The sequence below is a fragment of the Gallus gallus genome, chromosome 20, assembly GCF_016699485.2.
Source record: "Gallus gallus isolate bGalGal1 chromosome 20, bGalGal1.mat.broiler.GRCg7b, whole genome shotgun sequence".
NCBI classification, from domain to species: Eukaryota; Metazoa; Chordata; class Aves; order Galliformes; family Phasianidae; genus Gallus; species Gallus gallus.
In genome coordinates, this window is record NC_052551.1 from 5858984 (window position 1) to 5881515 (window position 22532).

The 22532-nt window shown below is 51.2% G+C and overlaps 2 protein-coding genes across 4 annotated transcripts in view; one reads left to right on the forward strand and one right to left on the reverse strand.

Annotated features, from left to right (window-relative positions):
• LOC107054877 (junctophilin-2) overlaps window positions 1-11273 on the forward strand; it is a 38733-nt gene extending 27460 nt beyond the window's left edge. For 2 of the 3 annotated variants that reach the window (XM_040650896.2, XM_025142406.3), the window contains exons 3-6: window positions 2137-2255; window positions 5695-6473; window positions 7662-7759; window positions 8728-11273. In XM_040650896.2, the coding sequence (XP_040506830.1) occupies window positions 2137-2255; window positions 5695-6473; window positions 7662-7742 (979 nt within the window). In that variant the 3' untranslated portion in view covers window positions 7743-7759; window positions 8728-11273. The remainder of the gene's footprint in view (window positions 1-2136; window positions 2256-5694; window positions 6474-7661; window positions 7760-8727) is intronic. The other variant, XR_005841260.2, reaches the window with a different exon arrangement.
• Window positions 11274-14279: 3006 nt separating this feature from the next.
• On the reverse strand, window positions 14280-22438 carry LOC428144 (thyrotropin-releasing hormone receptor-like). The gene is made up of 2 exons (XM_004947049.5): window positions 20041-22438; window positions 14280-15719 (listed from the first exon to the last, which is right to left on the reverse strand). Exons 1-2 carry the CDS (start codon window positions 20812-20814, stop codon window positions 15330-15332), a joined length of 1164 nt encoding a protein of 387 aa, XP_004947106.2. The 5' UTR covers window positions 20815-22438; the 3' UTR covers window positions 14280-15329.
• Window positions 22439-22532: the final 94 nt, after the last annotated feature.

Below are 22532 nucleotides of genomic sequence, written 5' to 3' on the forward strand. Positions count from 1 at the left end.
ATGTTACTGTTACGGCTGGGCCGTTCCCTGCAAGCTGTGCATTGTCACAGTGTTCCAGCAGAGCAGAGTGTACTCCAGAGCTGTGCTGTCACCTCTAGCACCATGTGTTGTCACCGGGCATGCCAGGATCCATCTGCACTCCTTTAGTACCACATGAGCACAAGTGCAGCTCTGCCCCTACTAGCAGAGCGAGCAGACCCTGCATTCAGTCCACTGCCAGGCTACTTCTTTGGAAGTTACCTCTAGGAATCCTCTGCTTCCAGGTGCTGTCCCTTTCCTGCCGGGTCTGAAAAGTGGCCAGGAGAGCCTCTGTCTGCTCACCAAGTGGCTGGAAAGGAAGGTTTTATCCTTGTGTGGTGAATCCCATCCCAGAAGAGCAGGATGAAGGCAGGGGCTGGAACACATCCTGTAGGGTGAAGAGCTGGGCTCCCCGTTTGTGAGCTTGTTTGCGGGGCTGGCATCATGCAGGCTTGTGCTCCCTGGGATTTGCTGAGCCCCCTCTGGTCCCTGGGCATGGAGAGCACAGAGCCATCCCCTCAGCCACTGCCAGACTTCAGTGGAATTAATCACACTGATTACATGCTACCAAAAAAGGAGGTGATTTCTCTGTTCAGAGCTGCCTCAGACCCCCTGCTTGTGAGCAGTGGCTTAAAACTGCTGTCTTCTCCCTCATCACAAAGCCTCTCAGGGTGTTTCAGGAGCTGTAAGAATTTTGGATAAAAACACCAAGAATGGCAGCAATCCCAGGCAGCTCAGCCTGCAGAGAAAGCAGGAGATAAGGTGTGGGTGCAGGCAGGGGTGAGCCACGTCTGCAGCAGTGGAATGACATCCCAGAGAGACGCCGTCCCGGGCACAGCAGCTCCACGTCCTCTGCTCTATCTCAGGGCACTGAGCAGCACTTTCGGCTCCCTGTCAGGTCACACCGGTGCCTGTATCAGTTGGGATTAGTGCCCTGCCTTTAATTCTTTCCCTACAGCTACCCAAAGTGATGTGTGTGTATGTATGCGCGTGTATATAATCTTCTACTCTCCAAAGGTCTCAGAACAGCATTTCTATCACCTTTTCATTGCAACTGTCAAGTTTTCAGGGTAAAGCTAGCCTTGTCTGCATGCTGCATCTGAGTTTAATGGGAAAGGACCAATGAAATTCCAACCTGAGTTTAAAAAGTCTGAGTATCGCTTAAATAGCTCGATAGACATTATATGACCTCATTAAACTCGTAATAAATTGGTGTTGAAGGGGCTGCTAACTGCACACCTGCTCAAAAATAAGTGGTTTTGCACTGGTGTTGCCAGTGCATTCTTTGCTGCATGCAGCAGGGGAGACATAGGGAACCCTGGGAAGCATTAGGGCATGGGGAAAGCCTCCATGAGCCACAGGTGGAGCAGAGCAGCTGAGCATACAGTGCTTCACCCTCCCTAATTTTTAAGGTGTGATCCTTCTGTTTGAAGTCAGCTCCCTCCCAGACTGTGAGCAGCTGGGCTGCAAAGCTTGCCCTGATTTTAGCATAAAGATCATAGGGCCCTGAGTGCGAGGCATGTGAGGAATACAACAGCCGGCCAGCAGAATAGCTCTGATGGCCCTAGGGAGCAAGCAGGAGGCGTGCTGGGAAGGGGCAGAGAGGACTCACGGAGTCCTGCAAGGGAAGCAATGGCTGTGCCTTTCCAAGCACTTGTGCCTGGTGAGAGCAGCCCCTGGACTGCTGCAAGCAGAGAAGTCCGTTGGACAAGCCAGAGTTTGTTGCTGGAGAGCTCTAGGAGTGTAATTTGGGGTGAAACATGTCAGTTGTACTGACAAGAGGCATGCTGCTGCTGGTGAGGTGCAGCAGCTCGCTCAGGGGTGGTGACAGTGCCGTGGTGCCCAGCCATCACCTTGCTGTCCCTCTCCTGTGATGTCTGCAAAGGTGCTTCAGGCGTTCCTCAGAGCGGGCATCTTTGTGAATTGAAGCATGGTGGCAAGTCCATTTTGCACCATCTGCTGCCTCCCTGCAACGCGTGAACATGCTCATGTTTGCAAATGTACCTGCTCCATTTTGCTGGTCACACCTCAGCCCTCAACACTCTGTGCCCCTTGCTGAAATTCTGGGCCGATGTCAGCTCAGATGGTGCTCACTGCTGTCCCCTCTTCCCTCTGCAGGACAACTCATGCCAAAGCCAAGGCTGAAGGCTCTGAGCAGGCAGCTCAGGCAGCTAACAACGAGTCGGGCATAGCCAGGATGATGGCCAGGGAGCTCTCCCCAGACTTCTACCAGCCAGGTAAGACAAGAGGCTTCTTGTAAGAGGGATTTTGCAATTTCCTTGGGGAATCTGTTCCAATGCTTCTCCCACTTTATAACTCAAGAAGCTGCCCTTCTATCTGTCTCGGATCCACTTTTGCACAAGTTCAGCCAGCCCCCTGCACATGGGTGATTTGCTTACACTGCTGTTTTACCTGTTGTAAGGTGTTACTATAGCCTGCAGGAAATCTGCTGTCCTCCAAGCTCCCTGCCTCTTTCTCCTCACTATGAACCCCTCCCAGTGTCTGCCGGGGCCAGCAGAGAGCTGGGGGCTGTCTGCAGCACTCCTGTGGATACACCCCTTGAGCTGCAGTGGCTTTTACTTGGAACAGCTTTGCATATTGACTCATAATTCGTATCCTGTGGGGCCACAAACCGCACCAAGGGTGCAGTCAGGTTCAGCTAATTAGGAGCTGTAATATCCTGTACGAAAGCTGATAATGAAAAAATATTATTTCCTTAATTTCCTATATATATATATATATATGCTAATTATATGGCTGAGAAAACACTGGAGAGGTTCCTTCTCTGAGAGCAAGCGCTGGGGATTAGTAGATAGGAAGTGTAATGTTAGAAGCAGCACTGTCAGTGCCATTACCTTTCCCTAGAACAGGCTAGATAGACCTGTGCTCTTTCTGGGAAGTTTTCATTTTCATAGAAGGGAGGTAATAGCAGAGCAAAAAAAAAAAAAAAAAATTTAAAAAAAGATCCAAACGCCTATGTTTCATAGCCTATCTTTCTTATTATGTGATTTGGTTACCTGGATCAAATGTCCAGCATCCGTCACAGCATCAAAACTGGGGATAGAAGCCAAACACTGCCTGCTACTCAGCAAAACCTGCTGCTCTGATTGCAGTGCCTCCACGGTGTGGCAGTACCTCAGCTCAGGGCAGGCAGCAGGAACAGCACTCACCCAGTGCTTGGCCAGACAGACACACTGACAGATCTGCTGAAATTCCCTGCATGTCCATCTTGTCCTGCACCTACAAGCTAGGGAGGTGGAGCAGTGCAGAGCTGCCCCTTCCTCCTGCTGCAGTACAGGGCCTCAGAGCTGCCTTTGGGCTGGGAACCACCACAGTGGCTGGGCACAGGCATGAGCCAGCATGTGACACTTCATTTAACAATAGCTAAACATCACTTGATCCTGGCGTAAGCCCCTCAGCTGCCACTCACAGCTCCACATCCACCCTTTGCACACTGGGGTATTTATAGTGCAGAAGGAACGGAAACTGAAATTCTTGCTGGAAGGTTTTTGACACCTAGCTGGGTTACTTCTTCCACCTGTAGCAACTGAATGAGACAAATGAGATGGTCTCTGCATGGTGGGTCTTGTGGCCACGTGTGGGGCTGGTGTGTGTTTTTCTTCTATGATTCTTTTTAGTCTCTACATTCATGAAGTGATCAGAATATAACAAGGAGAGGTGTATCTTCTTGCAAGAAGAAAAAGACAGAAATCCACCCTTAGATTTTGCTAGGGCTTGTGACATCTGGTCACGCATCCAGGAGAGCCTGGCAGTGTTTGGCAGCTGCATTTCCCTCCTCTATCCCTGTGTTAGGGACAGGACAGTCCTGCTTAGAGAGCCTCACATAAGTATTTAGCTCTGGGTTTCCTTTAGGATATTAGCCCTAAAAACCTAGAGGGGAGGGGTGAAAGCCAAAGTTCTTGATAAAATGTTCTGGGAGGTGAAGGAAGCGAGGCGGATGCTGGGGAAGGGAGGAGGACTGGGCTGTGCAGTCCCTTCCAGGCAGCTTGGAGTTTTGGTGTGAACTATTTAGGAGAAGAGAGCACCAAGAGATAGCAAGGAGCCCAGAGCTGCAGGCAGCCTATTTTGAGGAGTCTGAACAACTGTTGAAAAGGCTTCCAAATAATCCATTTGCAGCCAGAAATAAATGGCCCTGAATGGGTCGCCTGCTGATTGACAGGAGCGTGTAGGCAGGGCAGAGAAGCTAAAACCAGTGCCCTCTCTCCCTGCCACCCCCCTCGGAGCGGAGACATTGCCCTGAGTGGGCAGGAGTTAGCAGCGTGCAAATCACACCTGTGATTTATTAGAGGGAATGAAGCACCAATCTCCAATTTCCAGAGTAGGGTCAAGTCTGCGTTAGTCCTTGGGGTGGAGGAGAGGAGGGGAGGAACCATGAAGCAGCTGGGGACAGTGTGGCTCCAGGGTCTGTGCTGTTCAGGAGCACGTGCCAAGCCCTGTACGTCTGCACTTCTCAGCATTACTAGGATTCAGCAGAATGAGACCAACACCATTTCCAAAAGCAGGTGCTTTCTTTTGGACGTGCTGATTTGCAACCCCACGATGCCTATAAGGAGCATGCTCATGTTCTCTTTGCTACAGGCACTGCAGGGGCATGCAAGGCCCCCTGTCAAGGTCCCACTATGCAGAGTACTGTGTGCAGTTATTTTTCAGACTTTCCTGGTCATTCCCTGGTGGATTTTGCTCTGCCAGCACCACAGAATGATGGAGTGCCCTCAGTGCCGGGCTCTGCTTGATTTCCTCAGCGATTTGCTTTGCAGACCTGGCCCAGGGTTAACAAGAAGTAAAGATTTAATGATAACTGAAGTGACAGCAGCATTGCTAAGAGCTGACAAGTCAGCATGGGAGATGTGGCCAGAATGAAACCCGAAGCCCTGAGTCACCTTGTGTGATGGTGCCAGCTGATTTTGCTGGTGCCTGTGTCAGTGCAGAGGGAAGGGCTGGCCTTCACTGCCAGCCCCAGTCTGTGCATAAGAAATGTGTTTTTGCCATAGAGCACAACGGAAGATGGATCACCTGGGGATACCTCCCTTCCTTGAGGAGGCGGGGCGCCTCCCCATGTAATTGTTGGGTTGCACTCTGTTAGACACCAAAGAAGCCACAGTGAAGAGCTTTCCAGCCAGGAAAAAAAAAAAGAAGAAGAAGAAGAAAAGAAAAAGAAAAGCAAAAAGGTTGGATGAGAGCTTGATCCCTTTAGGTTCAGGATAATCCTTCTGTGTGACTCCAAGCCACAAAAAGCTGGGGTGCAGGTTTTTACTTTTCCTTTAGTCTCATGTGGAGCTCCTGGCCTTCTCCTCCCTACAGGGCAGTGTGAGGCAGGGATCTGTGTCTGTAGGAAATACCTTCTGGAAACAGGCTCTGGTTTGGGGCAGGCAGTGGAAAATGCAGCCTCACTTCATTCTCTCGGGAGCTTGTTCTAGCCTAAAAGGGGAAAAGCACAGGGTGAGTTTGCAGCTAAAAAAACATGTCCTGAGACAGCCAGGGTTGTTTCTCAGGGGGAGGTGACAGCAAGGTGCTGCAAGCCCTGGGTTTGGGCTGGTGTGTTTTGTTCTCAGATGGGGTGCTGGCACGTGGAGCACGGAGCCAGGCCCTTGCTGAGCATGCCCTAGCCCTGCTGCCTCCCCCAGACCCTCTCCCACCACCCCTCTCTCTCTGCAGGCCCCGAGTACCAGAAGCGGAGGCTGCTGCAGGAGATCATGGAGAACGCAGAGCACGCCGTCAACATGGAGGAAGCGACACCCCCTCAGCCCAAAGGTGCCCCGCCACCCCCAACACCCCCTGAGAGCCCCCAGCTGCACGAGCAGGACGAGGCCCCCCGCCGACGCAGCCCAGCCCCCAGTCCCGCCGCCACCCCTCCGGAGGCCAAGCGGGCCAAGCCTCAGCAGGACGGAGCCCTGCGGCCCAGCAGTTGGGCTGGGGCGGGTGGCGGTGGGGCCTCCGATGGCGAAGGCCGTCCGGCCTCGCGGGGCGCAGTGCGGCCGGCCGAGCAGATGGAGATCAGGCCGCTGCAGCGCATGGCGCGTGAGCCCGACGTCGAGCACTACAAGGGCTACCACAGCTACGCCGTCAGGACCTCCCCGGTCTCCCCCACTGCGGACTATGAGGAGGAGCCGCACTCTGAGCGTGGGCCGCCATCCCCGGAGCCCCAGAGAGAGCCTCAGCGGCGCGGGGGCACCCCGGTGCCCACACAGGAGCCCGCGGAGAGGCACGCGCCCCAGGCAGAGGCCAAGGCGGAGCAGCCACATCCCAAGGAGCTGAAGCAGCCCAGGCAGCGGCCCAGCCCCGAGCACAAGGCAGTGAGCAGGAGCGAGCCTGCTGCTGACAGAAAGACTGAGGGCCGGGCGCCAGGCCGGACGGAGCACAAGGCGGGGGCCAAGCGGAGCCCGGCCCCGGCGGTGGCGGTGGCAGCAGCGCAGGACGCAGAGGAGGGTGATGAGGTGATGTGGTGATGGCGGATTGGGGGATGTGGAAGGGGTGCTCCTGGGACAGCTCTGCAGCAGCAACTTGGTTCCTTTTCCATTGTAGGAACTGCTTTTCCTTCAGCCTTGTTTTTCCCCTCTTGATTCTCTCCCCAAAAGGGCCTGGAGTCTCAGGGCAGCAGTGGGCACAGACAGGCGTCTAGGGGCTCTTTTTGGGCCCCCACAGCCTTTTGGAGAAGATTCTCCATTTTCACCTGCCAGCTTTTGCTCAGCATGGGCTTCAAACATGATTTGGGACCAGCATTTGGTTTGGAAGCCTGCTCTCCAAGCCCAAGCTTCATGCAGACCAAAATGCTGGGGGTCAGCCCTGGGCCTTGGCAACCTCACAAACACCTTTGGAGATGTTTCCCACACTGCTTTGTCCCCCGAGATCTGTGGGGGGCACAGAAGGTCATTTCCTCCTGTCCTTCCCATGCCACTGGCTGTGAGGGCCTCCATGGTGGGTCCAGTGAAAGTAAGTCTGGAATTTCAAAATTGGAAGGAAACAGACATTTTATGATTTTTTTTTCCTACATTCTTCCCCCTTTCCCATCCCTTTGCATGGGTTTGGAAAGTTTGGAGGAACATGAAGGATGTGTTATTTTTATCCATTACTTTGCCTCTGTAGGTGCAGCTTACGAGCTGATCCATGTTATCAAATCACCAATTGATTTCTTGGGTTTAAAAGACTGTTCCCCGAGATTCATTTTGCTGTGAGCAAATGCAGCTGTAACGCCTTGCATTTTGTTAGCCTGCTTCTTCTCATGGTCCTTTTGACAGGAACAATTCCACTGTGACTTTAGAAAAAGCACCGCTTGGAAATATTTTAGTTTGAGATAAGAGCATACAGATGGATCTGTTCATCCTGAAAGTGGCGGCTTTACAAACACAGATTATGTGTTTGGAAGGAGAAAGGAGTTCAGAGGAACAGGTTGAAATGGGCTTGGCTTGTTCTGTGCACGTGGCCAGGATCTCCTTTAAGGCATTTGCAGGGGAGAAATAGTAGAGTAGTGATAGATATTCAACTGGTTTGAAATTCAGGCTGGATGCACGTTCATTGGAATGGGTGATTTTCATACATTTGAACAGCAGAATCAAGGCAGCTCTATCAGGTCTCCTCACTTAGACCTATGGTGCATAATACTCTGTCATTGTTTTTTCTTCCAGGGACCTAACACAATTGTGATCTGCATGGTCATCTTACTGAACATTGGTCTGGCCATCCTATTTGTACATTTTTTGACATGAGGTCCCCCTCGGACAAGGTAAGAAAGGCGATGAGATTTTGTCCTCAATTTGTAGACCTCGCTGTGGACATTTTATAGCTGACCAATTTTACTGCCAACACAAGTCGTTCATTGACGAGTGAGCTGGTGATAGAAATATATGAGCATTTATTCAATAGGTGTTGAGATTCTCAGTTATCGCTTGTCTATTCCAAAATCTGTGGAGTAATTTCAGTGGATATTTATTGGTTTCCTCAAAATTGAGCTGTTTTTATTGAATGCAGTCCTGCAGTGCAGTTTTGCCTTCCCTGTTGGAAGGATGTGGTTCAAAGAATGAGAGTTCCAGTGTGAGAACGTGTGATGCTAAATTGAAATGTTTCCTGCAAATATGCTGCAAGAAACACTTTCAATATGCTCTTTAAAAGCCAGATATCTTGTGTGTTGCAATATTTCTTGGCACTCAGCCCAGCAAGAGGCAGAAGCACAAAGAAAATGTGAAACTGAGTTTGCAGATCTATTTGCACCAGTGCTAGTTCCACCGCTGTTGTTACGTACTTGAATTACTTGTGAGCTGCAGTGTGTATCTGACTAAAGTTAAACTGGAGCTTGCTCAAGTCTTTCACCTGAGTTAGGATGTGGGCTTGCATTTGAATTCTGTGGAATAAAATCCTGTGGGGTTTCTTGTGGCTGTGGGGATTCTGGACACAGGAATGTGTTGTGAGTTTGCACAAGATTTTTGTCACCTTGGGCTCAACTATTGCTAAAACAACATCAGGGCTGAGCCTGACCCTCGGGCCTCACATGAGCAAAGTGCAAGGTGCTCCTCTCGCTTCAGTGGGTGTATTAGGCTTTCTTTTTTGGGGATGAAACTGCTGGGCACTGCTTTCATTGGTGTATTAGTTGCCACTCAGCCTGCAGAGATGAAAGCTATGCAAACAGCAATGGTTATGTGTCGACTGCCTATTTTGCTCCCCCTTAACTCTCCCGTTCATCTGTGTCTGGGACAGGCGTTGCTGCTCACTGAGACCATGGACCTTGGTGGGGATTTAATCTCAGTCACCTGGAAACACCTATGAGAAGGACTTGAGATCCCAAGGTTGCACTGCAAACATGAACCTTAAGAAAAAGTACCTGAAGATCCCCTGTTCAGTCTCCCTGCTCCCAGGCTGTGGCTGGCCTCTGCAATCTACCAAGAAAAAGGCCGAATTTCTACAACTCAACCTCCTTCTCTTCTTTGTATAAAATAGCAGTTGCCTTAAATTATTCTCACCAAAGCCATCAACTGCCCTGTCATGCCAGGGATGAGGAATTTATCTTTAGCTGTAGGAAAGTGAGTGAGAAGGTCTCATCCACGCACTGTGTTTTGTAATTCTCTTGGTTGACTTGGAGATTTCCCAAAGAGTATCATCCACGGCCTGAAAACGCAACAATGTGCAACAACCAAAATGACTCCTGAGAGCTGTGCCACGGCTGGGGCTGGACAGCGTCTCCCTCCATGCTCGTATGTTATTCAAAGGGACAAGCAAAAAGTCTTTCCTTTCCCCATCATATGGAGTCGTTTTCCATGTACGGAGGACTGAGAGGGGGAGCATGTTGACACTGGGCTTGGTGAAGTGTGACCGGAGCCCTGTCCGTGCCTGCCGACAAGCCATGGTCGGGGCTGCGGGGTGGGGTGTGAGGGGCTGGCTGGTGTGAGGCTGCTGGTGTGCCCAGGGGTGCTGCGGGTGCAGACAGTGCCCATTTCAGGGCTGGGCACCATCCAAGCTCTCTCGTGCCGCCAGCAATGCTCTGTGTGAAAGCATCTTGCAGCGGGTGACTTCCCTCTGTAACGGGAAAGGAAATCAATGTGCTGAATTTGCCCCTTTACCCCTTTTTTTTTCTTTTTTCCCTATGAAAATGGTGCGAGTTACAATTGAAAGGAGGTACTTACTGAACAATACCCCTGTATACCCACAGGTTCCTCCTCCTCCTCCTCGTAGTGCTGAGCTGTGAGGGGGCTCCAGTGCTGCTTTTTCACCGAAACAAAGCGGACAGCCTTTCCCAGCAGAGCGTGCAGGGTGGCTGTTGTGGGAGAGGTGAGGTTATTCCTGAAAGGAGAAAGGTGCAGAGACCCGAGTGACTCCAGTGTGTTTGGGCATTGCGCTCAAAACTATGCAGCAGCCAGCCTTTCAGCAACGGTAGAGCACAGAGGGGCAATAGAGCTGTTGTTCTGTGTGCCAGGCTTAGAGGCCTGGACAGTTTGCAGCAATTCTTCCCAAGGCTGCAATAGAGAAGTGACCTTTGGAAGGAGATGTTGCCACTGTGATCTGCTCTGATCCTTAGCAGTGTGAGCTTAGAAAGTCGGCACAGATGAAGTTACAGTTTAGTGTGAGGCTGAGTGCTTGGACATGTTTCTTCCTTCTTTTAAGAGCAATATGTATTTTGTATCTATTTTTAAGTTAATCGGAAATGTTATTTATAGTCGGTTGTGCACCTCTGTGTATTCTGAAGTCTCACAGCACAGGACTGGGTGGGAAAACCTGAGAGACTGGAAAGAACGTGGAAGCGATGGTCGAGGGGAAAAACAGATGGCCAGTCTGCTCCAAAGGTCAGTCTGAAAGGCTTTCAGAGGTGAATGGCAGACAGGCAGGAGTTTACACTGACTGGAGACACAGGGCAAAACCTGCCTAACTTATGTACTCTAATTATGATATGAGAGAGTGAGAATAATTCAGTACTTTTCTTTGTGAACCAAGTTTGTTTTTTAACCTTATTCAGCTCAGGAACATTGCCACAGTAGCAAGTACATGGTGTTCACTGTGGGAGAAGTGAATGTGATCCCTTCCTAAAAGCTATGTGGCTGTACCAGTCCTGAGAAAGCTGTGCAGCACCATCTACACTTCCACAGAGCATAGTTTAGTAGCAATTTGCTTCTTTCTTTCTTCCTTTTTTTTTTTTTTTTTTTTTCTTTTCTGAAATATAAATGTATTGCAAACCCCAGGCTCTGCTGCCTTTGGCATTTTATCCTTGTTCATCCTCTCAATACGTCAGCTGCTTTTATTAGCTACCGAGACAATTTCCGTTGAGAGACCTGAGGGGCTTTTATTTATCACCAAGCACAAAGAAGGGTCTTTTTTCAACAATGTTGAGATTACCCCCCTGCTCGTGCCCCTGTTTTTTATGCATGTGATGTGCACACTGTAATGTGCTTTCCTCCTTATTAACATTCTGAGAACAGTAGGTAGTTTTGCTTTTATGTGACGTACAAATATATCCGTATTGCACTGAGATATGGATATATATATACACAGACATATAGCCCCTTAGGGATTTCGTTTTCTTAGATGCAAAATAACAGATTTACCTCAATTTGCATGCTTTCAAAACTGAATAGGATATTGTGTTATACTTTTCAGGTCTTACGAAGATGCAGATATGTTTCACTCTTCACACAAAAATACCTTCATCACAGATTTTGCAAGCTGTGTACTACAATCCATGTACTGCTGTCTGGAGTTTTGTCGGTTGTTCTGCTGGAATACGTGCAATAATAAACAGTTATCTGCTCACTGTATCCATGTTTATCTTTGCGAGTGCCTTGCACTGGATGACAGGCACGTGCTAATTCAGACCTTGTCTCATAAATAACCTGTTGGCTGTGTTTTCTCTAGAGGATGGCTCAGCTCGGAGGGGAAGGCTGATCCGTCAGAGCCCCAGACGTGGAGGAGGAGGTGAGCCAGGCTCCAACCTGGGATGCCTCACACTGTCAGTGACTGCAGGATCTGGGCTCTCTGGGAACTCAGGGCTGCCCTGGCCTCTGCACAAAGTACACAGTGCTGGTGGTGCTGAGCGCCCCCAGGATTACCAGCAAGGGAAGAAAACAGAACATCACCAACCAGAAACTGGTTGGCAGAGTCTGTGTGCCAGCTGTGGGGTTTCCCTTCTGTATGGTGTTTCCCCAGGTCCTTCTAACTCCTTTCCCGGCTTCAGAAAATACTGAAATAGGGCACTGCAGCACTAACAGTGCTTCCTTCCTTGTTTTTCCCACAAATGAAATACCACCATCTGTTACTAGGTCTCATCGTGGTCCAAGAGGAGGACAGCCCCATCTGCCTTTTCCTCCCCCAAACCTCCCCAGCCACTCAGCTCACATTTCTTCTCTTGAACTGTGCAGGAAACCGATTGCAGACAGTGCTGTTGTGCTGCTGTTAAAGCCTCATCCCAAACACAGCATTGCTCTGGGAGCCATGTGTCAGCACCAAGCCACCTGGGCTGTGTTCATGCAACAATCAGAGCTCCATCGGTATGCCTTCGACAGGTCTGTGCTGCCTGCCATCCCCTGGGGCTGCTGCCACATTTCTTCTAGACCATGCACTGCTGCCTGCTCCCCCAGCACCATGCCTCTGTGCTTGGAGAGGGGTAATTCTTGCTAACCTGCCGCCCTCAGTTCCTCTGCACTGACTTAAAGGCTTGTGGATGTGGTCAGGACACAAATGGGGGAAAGGAGCAGTGTTGCACTGTGGCTGACTGCACAGAGAGGAGGCAATCGCAGGAGTGCCCCAGGACCCTGTGCAGCATCAGCCCCATAAGCCCACAAATGGATGGATGCCAACGCCTGTCAGCAATCAGCCCTTCTGGTGCAAAAACTCACTTGCTCCTAGTAAATCTGAAGTCATGGCCTCTTACGTCCATATTAGTCCCTAAAATTTCATAGTGAATGGACAAAGTAATGGGAAAGCCAGATATGAGGGACAGGGAAATGGTAGTGAGGGCAAGAGTGATTTAGGAGAAGGATGGGAGAACAGAGCCCACTGCCAGGCAGAGCCACCGGGGCCGGAGGAATGCAGAATAGCTGAAACCTTCAATCCCTTTTCTATTTCTGGAGTGTCTCACATGAGCAAGGCTGGGCTGTGCAGAGGGGCTGATGAGACAGGCTCAGCCTCTGCAGGCAGTAGGGTCTCCCTCCTGCTTCTGTGGGGTGCAAGGGGTGCGTGATGAAATATCTTTACTCTGGTAAGGACTTAGGGAGATGAGTTTGGTGGAATGAGGACTTTGCTCTCCCCTGGGCTCTCTACTTCTGATATCAGAGGAGCCAGCAGCAACTCATTCACCCAGCCATGGGGAGAAGGGAGGGGACAGCAGGGTAACCAGAGCCCTTTGCACCTCATAAATCTCAGGCTGATGAATGGAGCAGATCTTTGGCTATGTGTGGAGGCATCAGGGAGGTGGGTCTCCTGCTGGAGCGGTGGTGTATTGCTTCAAAAATATTAGTAATGGAGAAAAGATGAGCGTGCCCCTTCCCCGGGGTGAAGGAACAGTGCTTGGGGCTTTGCCTCAGGGGCTGCTGCTTTTGGGTAATGTCCCTTGCACTGCTCCCAGCTGAGTGAGGAGAGAGGAGCCTGACATGAGAATAGGGACAGAGGCACTGATCCTGTGACCAAAGGGCAGCACTGGTGGGAGGTGAAAGGTGCAATCTGAGCCCTGCTGTCCTTTGAGAGTGACCTGTCCAGCCCGGGGACAGCACAGTCGTACTCCGCCATCCGTCTATGCAGGGAGCAGGAGCATCTCCTCCTGGCCTTCAGCCCTGTATGAGGAGGGCCAGGGTGAGGCTTCAGCCTCCATCCAGCCAAAGCTCCCCTGGGAGCCATCAGTTGGAGCCTCCAGCATCAGAGGTATTTCTGGTCATTCCTTCCCACTGATGATTTATTTCCCAGCAGCCTTCAGCTACCCATCCTCTCCACCAGCATCTCCTTGGCAAGCTGAATGCTGTTCTTCAACTAAAACATGGAACACTGTTCCACCTAAAACACTCTCAGACTGTCCCAGCGTGTCAGCGTATGTGCAGGGAGAAGGACCAGGAGCTCTCATCTGCAGAATGGTGCATTTACTAGAGGTCTCGTGGTATCTGGAGAATTTATCTGCCAATTACTTTTAAAGAAATAGCAAAGTGTCATGCCGTACCTGGGCAGATAACGGCAGAAGGGGGAAAAGAGAAGTGAGTTTTACTTGCACCTCAAATCTGCTGAACAAAAATTTCAGAGCCTGGAAATGTGACGGGGAGACAGAAATGAGTTTGCAGAGATGTTTCATTGCTGGGCTGCGCCCCATTGCCGAGCAGTGCCCCAACTCAGCTCACAGGAGGGCTCTGCAGCTCAGGCACTGAATTCTCACCCCGTGTGGCTGCAGGACAGGGCTGCCTTTCTGCTGCTCTGCACAGAGCACACATCCCCAGCCCGCTTCTCCTCTCTGAGCCCACGGTGCTTGCAAGCAATTTACAGCACTAAGGGGAGAAGACATCACTGCGATAGAGAAGACCATTAGCAGCAAATTGCTCGCTTCTCGTTCCTTTAAGGGTCGTCCTCTTCTTGCACTGCAGCAAAGGGATTTCCCTTCTCTTCACGAAGGAACTCTGAAATTTCTGTGCAGAGCTTCCTTTCGAATAATGAGGAACTTTGCTCCTCGAGATCCAGTATTCAGAAATAAGCCAAAATTATGTGATATGAAACCTCCATTTCCACACAAACACTGTTTCCTCAATACCAGCAAAACCAGTGCTCCCTTTCCTCATCCTATGGTTATTTTGAGCCCGAATAGATGATTTAATAATTCACAATACAATAATCACACACGCAAAGCCACACCACATGGAAACAAAATAGACCCTGAACCCTTCCCTGCATGGAATGAGGTCTCTTTGCCCAGGGCAGTTATTTCCCATAGACACAAAAAAGGTTTTTTAAGATTGTGTCCACTCTGAAATGTCACACAGACCTTTTCCAAAGCAGAGGTAAAGTTCTGATTAAATGCTCTGGTTTGTTGTGAAGCAGTGGTGGATGCTGAGGCTGAACTGGCTGCTCGAAGAATGGTGTGCGGTCACTTCAGGGTCACTGGTGGCTGCCTCTTGTTTTGCTTGGCAGGAGCCTTGGCATCTGCCTCCTGTGTGATCTTACATTTTACTCCCAGTCCAGAGAGTCGCTTGTGAGCCTGGGGCAAGTGTCCTTGGGCTGGTTGGCACAGCAATGGCACAGAAGCACGGGGTGAGGTTCATGACACCCAGCTTCAGCCACGTGTAATGCACGAGTCTCCATTGGAGAGGCAGAGTGGTCCCTTTGGTGTTGGTGGAAGGAAATAACACACCAGAGGAGTGCATTCATCTCTTCCTGGAATGAGAGGACAAAGTGCCACATTGTCCTGCTAATTCCAACAGACCCCTGGAGGAGCAGCTCATGTCAGAAGCCTCCTACATTTGGGTAGGGGAAGCTCACCCTCTAGGAAATCTGCTCTGGCGACAGGTTTTCCTTGACTGCCCTTCTCTTCCTGCATTTCCTTCCCATGCTCTGGCCTGACTCAACAAGCAGCTGCACTTGCACATAACACAGAATGGCGTTGCACTGCTATATTTAACTACAGATTCTTTAGAGATGCTGAACATTGACCTGCGCCTAACGCTTCAACACGCAAGAATAAATTAGCATTAAGGAAAAGCAAATTATTTTGCCTCCAAGAATCTGTTCTGTTAAATGCCCTGGAGAGGTATTAACTTAAGCTTGTTGCAATGCCCAAGCAATTTCTGTTGGCACTTTCCCAGCGTGGTGCACACAGCCGCACAGCTCCTGCTGCCTGCATTGTGTCAGGGTCCCGGTGTGTGCATGGCAGCCCTGCTTCTCACAGGTGCAGGGGGACCATTCAGGTCATCCTGGTGGGTGCCGTGCTCGGAGCTGCCCTGAGAGCCATCCTTTGCTCTGCTATAGAGCACCGGGACGCTGCGTGGTGTGGGCACCTCCGTGCTCTTCCATCCGCACCTGCAGAGCTTCCTGAAGGCAGCTCTGAATCTCTGCGACATCAGGCTGTAGATGATGGGGTTGATGGCACTGTTCAGGTAGATGCACATCCGGCAGAAGAGGAGGAACCAAATGTTGAGGTACGGAGGGTCCACGAAGGAGTTCACCACCACCAGTGTGCGGTACGGCAGCCACAGAAGGGCGAAGAGGACCACCACGACAGCCAGCATCTTGGTCACCTGGTGAGTGGGGAGATGGAGAAGAGAAGGAGCCAGGTGAAGCTAAAGCTCCAGCAGAACCTTCCCACCTGGAGGAACTGCAGACATGTAATTCATAATATCACTCATACCTCTTTCAAACAGAATCACAAACCATGGGACTGTCTACTACTCTCTGAATCTATTTTGTTTGTGATGCGGTCTTGCATAAGGAAAACCTTTAACTGATAGGTTTTCACCTACCGTCCAAGGGCCTTCCATCCAAGGCACTGGCACAGGCTGCCCAGGGAGGTGGGGGAATCACTGTCCCTGGAGATGCTCAAGAAACATGGAGATGTGACAGTGATGGACATGGTTAGTGAGCATGGTGGGGTAGGCTGGGGTTGGGTGTGATGATCTTAGCAGTCTTTCCAACCTTAGTGATTCTGTGGTTCTTCAGGACCAGCAGCCATCAGCCTGGAAATGAGTTGGAAATAATCATGGGAATTTCTGTGGCAGGGAAGAAAAAGAAAAGTGAAAATAGTGATAAATCAATGAGGAAATGAAGCTGTGAAGAAGTGTGATGCTGAGTTCTGGGGGTGCCAGGGGTAAATCTCACCTGCCTGGGGCATACGGGTTTGCTGTGCCCTCCCAGGGATGGGGCTCCTGGTACAGCACTGGGAGTAGATGAGGCTGCTTGGAGTCCTGCATGATTTCCTGACTTTGCTGACATGGGAGCTGCTCAGCTCATCAGCGTGGGTTAATTTAATTTACGGAGCAGTGGGGAAGCACTTCATCAATGCATTAGGAACAAGTAGGTACTGAGAATGCAGAACTGAGCAGTAATCGCCCTCAGCTTGACTCAAAATGCTGAGGAAAAAGCTTTGTTTTTTTTCTCTACTGAAACTCCCATGATGTTAATTTCGACAGCCCTTTTTGGTAAGTGGCAATCAGCCCCCAGCAAACGCTCACAGAATACGTGCGTCCCCGAGGCGGAAAGTATGAGTAAACACCAACGCTGCACGCATATTGAGACAGTGGTGTTTCAAATGTCAAAAAGGGGTTGTGCAATGACTCCAGCCCTCCAAAGGGAAACGAGCACTTGGATCACACTCAGTCTTTCTGCTTTTCTTGGAGTGTTTTGTTGTTTTTTGTTTTTTGTTTTTGTTTTTTACTTAGTTACAAACAGCGTTGCCTTCCTGTAATGCTTTGAGTAGAAATTGTGCGTGGTGGCAGCAGAACTTTCCCTACCAGAAAGGAACTATTGTCAAGCTGAGGCCAAAATAGAGCTGTTTTGCTGCATGTGGTTAAATGGGGATGTGAGGATGCTTCCCAGAGTGAGATCTCACAGCGATACCATGAGTGCTCGGTCTGCTGCTTAGACTGCAGCATGTTCACTGCCTTTTGGGGAAGGGTTGGTACAAGGTGTGCCAGAAGCTGGCCTCAGCGCTTATGGGTTGGTTGGTCACATTTTTATCTGTGGTTTATATCCAGAGAGCAAAGTTGATTTGAACAACCATGTGATAAAAGCTGAACTCTACAGCAAAACGCAAGCAGCTCCTCTGGTTAAGTGATGCCAAGAACGATTTCGCTTAGGACATAAATCCCCCCACACCGAGCAGTGCTCCTCCTGGGGGACGAGGGCAGGCTCTGCGCTTTGCCCATCCCATGCAGAGAGAGCTCCTTTTGAAGCTGAGACAGCTCTGACTTCTTGGCTGCTGTCACTCCTTGTTCGGGAGCACGAGAAAAGCGTGAATTGTGAGCTGAGCTGTGCGCAGCGCTGACAAAGCCAAAGGGAGCGCACAGCGCGTCCTCGGGTTGAGAGGTGAGTTGGTTGCAGACCTTTCTGAGGCTGAACGCCACGTAGCATTGCACAGAACTGCTCATTTATCTGCTTTTCAGCCGTTGCGTCTCTCCAAATGCCTGCACGGTTGTTAGGAATCCCTCTAGCGGTCCGGAGCACGGAGGCGGCTGCAGCTCGGCTCCTGCAGGGGACGGACACCCCCTCTCCCCCCCCCCCCCCTCCTCACCCCCCCCGGCCGGTCCTCCTTCACACCCTTGCGGTTTGGAGCGTTTCCTATTAGAGCCGTTTCCGACGCCGTGTCCTCACTTCGGATGCTCAGGACAGGACCCTTCAGCTCCTGGTGACATTTTCAAGGGCTGTCAGCACTTCCCCGCAGTGTGACAGACAGGTGCCATCACCCGGCACGCCGCCTCTTCCCTCCCACCGCTGCCGCGGGTAATTAACGAGCCAAGAAGCTCCTAATTGGGAGCTGCCCATCAGAACAGCTCTGCCACAGTCGGGCAGGGTTTGCTGCTCCTGCCCCAGACCGAATCCCCGCTGTCGGAGCTCTGCCCTGTCCTGCTCTGCCGCTCCGACCCCCCGTGCCTTCCCACACACCGCAGCTTCTCCTGGCAGTGTCGCTGTGCAGCCTCAGGAGCTCGGCACTGACCCTGCAGGGCTCCCATAAGACCTCCTTCCTCCCTGACTTCAGTGCGTTGTTTTTCTCCCCGCAGCCGGATGCAGAACCGCGACCCACCGCATCTCCTGCACCTCCACCCGCCGCACTGTGAGCGGCCAATCTCAGGCAGAGCCGAGGAAGATGCTCTGTAGGACACGGCTTTGCACTGCTGCTCATCCTGCCCCAAGCCCTTATCGACGTACCCGTGTGGTTTTACTTGGCTGTGGGGCACACATAACTTGTTTCTCCCATGGATCCGTCCCTCAGCAGTGAATCAATTCATAGACTCATAGAATCATTAAGGATGGAAAAGAGCTCTATGGTCGTCTAGTCCAACCTCCAGCTCTATCACTATCCTGCTCACTAACTGGTTCAAGCCTGGTCCTCATTTTGCCCCTGCAACTTATTGGGCAGCTGTATACATTTCCTATGATTATACATAAAATGAAGTGATCGTATCATGTCCAACCTGTGAAAGTAGTTTGTGGAAAAACATGAATCCCTGGACCAGGGTTTGTAATGCAGCCATCCCTGGGGTGCAGCACTGCTCCCATCGGACAAACAGCCAAACCATGCAGGTGATGGCACAGCCGGGATCCCTTCTCAGGCTGCCCCGAGGAGCTGCTGGTGTAAAAGCAGAAGGAAGCATTCCCCAAAGCACGGCTGGAAGCCCTGTGGAACAACAGCTCAGAAATGGAAGAGTTGGGTCACCAACTTCCCAGCTGCTTTTTGAGCTTCACAGCTGGACTATGAGCAGCCTGGGTCCAGGTTTCTCCTTTTTATTATTATTATTATTATTATGCTGCCAATGCCTATTAATGCAGTATCACAAAACCAACACAACACTGCTCATGGATATCAGAAGCGTGCTCTGAACTGGGTGTAAGTTCAACACCTCTCCAAATCTTCCAAAGTCCAGTGAGTCACAAGCAAATTGCTCCCAAATATTATGATAGTTACAGTCAAACATATAGACAGCCCTTATCTCTGTCTGCAAGGCAGGAATGGGGATCAAACAGATTTACAGTGTGGCTGTGACAGAGCTTTCCCTCCTGGATGAGCAGCTGACTCATAGCAGCATCTCAGAGGCTACGGCTGAGCTTTTGTTTGGGATATTAGCTGGTAATGGCACAAATCATCACATAGCTCCCTATACAATGAGAATATTGATTATGATATCATTAAACGCTATGACATCTTTACTCCTGTGACCCCAGCTCTGAGATGCGAGCCAGCCAGGGGAGGTTTTGCCTGCGGGGATATTGCAGGAGGTAACGGAGATCTCAAGAAAACTGCCAGAGAAAAGAGCACAGGATGCTTCCAGGGGTTTGGAGTGCCATCATCCAGCCCATAAGTTCTTAAAGAAATACGCACTGCTGAGATGCTCGCTCATCTTCTGTGACTGAATCATTTCTCCTGGGCAGTGGAAGACCCCGTGCAAGTCAAGCAACAAGCTGGGGAAATTAGGACTTTACGAGGGGCTGAAACCTTCTGCAAGCTGGCTAGAAATAACATCTTGCTTGCTCAAAGGCAACGAGAGTGGTGACTTCAGAGGCTTCAGCCAGTTTCCAAGCTTCAGCCCTTAACTTTGGTACAGACCATAACTCAGAGCTTAAACATGAATGGGACAGCCTTCATGCAAAATCCCATGCCCAGATACTGACCCATTCCAGGACCTAGCAGGCAATGAGTATTAATTATCCACCCAAACCCCTGCACTTCAGCCACTCCCAGTGATGCAGGCAGCTCTGCAGAGCTCAGTCTAGGCAGAGGGAACCCATTTTCCAGCAAAGTGACCCTCCTGGCTCCCCCATAAAAAGAAGTAAGCTATTGGAGCACTCCCCCCACCCAAAGCACCATTCCCCTGGGAACAGAGCCTGCAGCCCACCGGAATCCCATACCTGCTTGCGGGAGCTCAGGGTCCCCCTGCTGCCCTGGCAGGACTGCTGGAGGGAGCCGCCCCGATGTGCTGAGCCCAGGGCATGCTGAGGGGCAGCGGGCAGGGGGCTCATGTATAGAATGCGTGCAATGAGGCCATAGAGGACGGCTGCAAGACCCAGCGGGATGACGTAGAAGACAGCAAAATCCAAGAAATAAATGGGCATGTAAAGGCTTCTGGAGACGCGGTAGCCGCAGCTGACTTGTTCCCCATCTGAGAACGTGACCTGGGACGTGTCCACTAAGAAGAACCACACGAGGCAATAGACGGAGGTGAAGATCCACAGTGAGGAGATGATGCGCTTGGCGCGGGCCACGGTGCACAGGAGCTGTGCCCTGATGGCATGGCAGATTGCAATGTAGCGCTCCACTGTGAAGGCGGTGATGGACCAGGCGGAGATGTTGATGCCCAGGTACTGCAGGTAGGTGATGCAGAGGCAGCCGGCGTAGCCGTACACCCAGGAAGCCACCACTTCGGAGATGTTGGGCAGCCCAGCCACCAGCAGTACCAGCAGATCGGCCACAGCCAGGCTCACCAGGTAGCAGTTGGTGGGGGTCACCATGTGCTTGGTGCGCAGCACCACCAGCACCACCATGGCATTGCCTGCTATGCCCACCCCGCAGACGAGCAGCACCAGCAGGATGGTGACCACCTGGAGCTCCAGGGGCTGTCGGGGCATCCTGCCCAATGTTTGGTTGCCCAGCGTGGCTCCGGGGCTGGCTGAACCATTCTCCATGGGTGCTGCACAGATTCTACAAGCACTGGTGATCTCCCCTCCTTCCCAACCGTTTCCCCCTCCCCTTTCTTCTCCACCCACCTCTCCTGCAAACCCCCTTCTCCCCCCTCCCTCGCTGAACCACTGCTAGGAGGGGCGGGGAGCATCCAGAAAACCCCAATCCCTGCAACCTCCTTCTCAGCCCTGGGGACCCCCAGAATCCCCCCAGACCCCCTCATGCATGTGCTCCTCACCTACACTTGTTGGGTCCTGGTTCACAGCTGAGCCAAGGAGAGGAAGAGGAGGAACAGGAGGAGGTGGAGGAAGGAGCCCAGCTGGGGTCCTGTCTTCCTTCGTCATCTCAGGAGGATGGGACCAGGATGATGCTTTCCCCATTTCCCTTGGGCTGGGGCAGAGCAGTGCTTTCCCTGGGGGTCTTCAACCTCCTCCCATCAGCTGTCTCACAGTCACCCTATCTCAAAGAAACTGGTGTCACTCCACTGGGGAAAGTCTTACCCACCCCATGATGGGAGCTCTGCTGGCCAGGCCGGGCTGTCTGTATCCATCCCGGGCTGTGAGATGTGTTTCCTCCCAGACAGGTTAATGCAGCAGCAGCCTGACTCTGCTGTCAGCTCTGTGCTCGCTCCAGATGTCTCTGCAGCCTCAGAAAATGTATTTTCAGATAGAAAGAGCAACTGTGATTGCAGAGAAAGAGTGCTCATCATACCTAACCTGTGGAGTGGAGGAAAGGATGAGGAGAAAAGCTCACTTTTCAATTAGATTACATTGCAATTTGAAGCAGAGCCATGCCATTAATCCCAGGCACAGACACCCATTTCGAAAATGTGAAGGATTTCCATTGCTGAGAGATTCCATTCTGGGGCTTCAAAGACACATTGCCAAGTATGGGTGCTACAGTCCCAGTGCAGACAAAAAACCTCCTGCCCAGCCCCATGCTCTTCTGCCTAAGCAGCAGCCTGTCCCCAAGCTCTGCCTTGCTGTGACAAATAAGACTTTCCCCCTTTCCTTTGGGTATGCCCTCAGTTGGCTTTACAGGGTGCAGTCACTGTAGTTTTTCACTCCCTTCTGTGGCATTTTGTTCAGCTTTGGCTCAGCTGTGAAGGGCAAATACCCTTTTCTTCCTTTCCTTTTCTTCCCTGTGGGCTCACTGCATCCTGCCCCAGGACTTTGCTCTCTGGATCAGCCCTGGGCTGGGGATGCAGTGGTAGGTCCTCGTCGTACCCATCTCTCCTCAGGATGCACTTTGTTCTACCTTTCCTCACTTTTTTAATAGATTCACTATTTCACGGTACTGTTTCATGACACTGTTAATGCTGCATTCCCCTACTGAGCTGGTATGAGGTGTACAGAAAGGCAGCATGCAGCTCATGCAGCAGCTCTTCACCCACAGATACCACTCACTGCTGGAGCCAATCTGATGGTGTCCATCACACACCTTCCTGTGATGCTGGAGAGCTGTCAGACAAAAGGCACTGCCGCACTCATCAGTCACCGTTGTTGTCCTCTAGGAACACAGCCTGGCTGCTCTGACTGCAGCATCCTGCTTGCTCTATGCAGTGTTTTTAGCAGAGCTGCCATACGTTATCCCACTCTGAAGTTGCTCCCTGACCCCACTGTGGCTTCCATCTACCTCGGCCTTTCTGCAATGTGAATCTCACACTTTTCCTTCGGCTGCTGTGGGCTCATTCGGTCCTACACACAGAGAGACCTTTGAGATT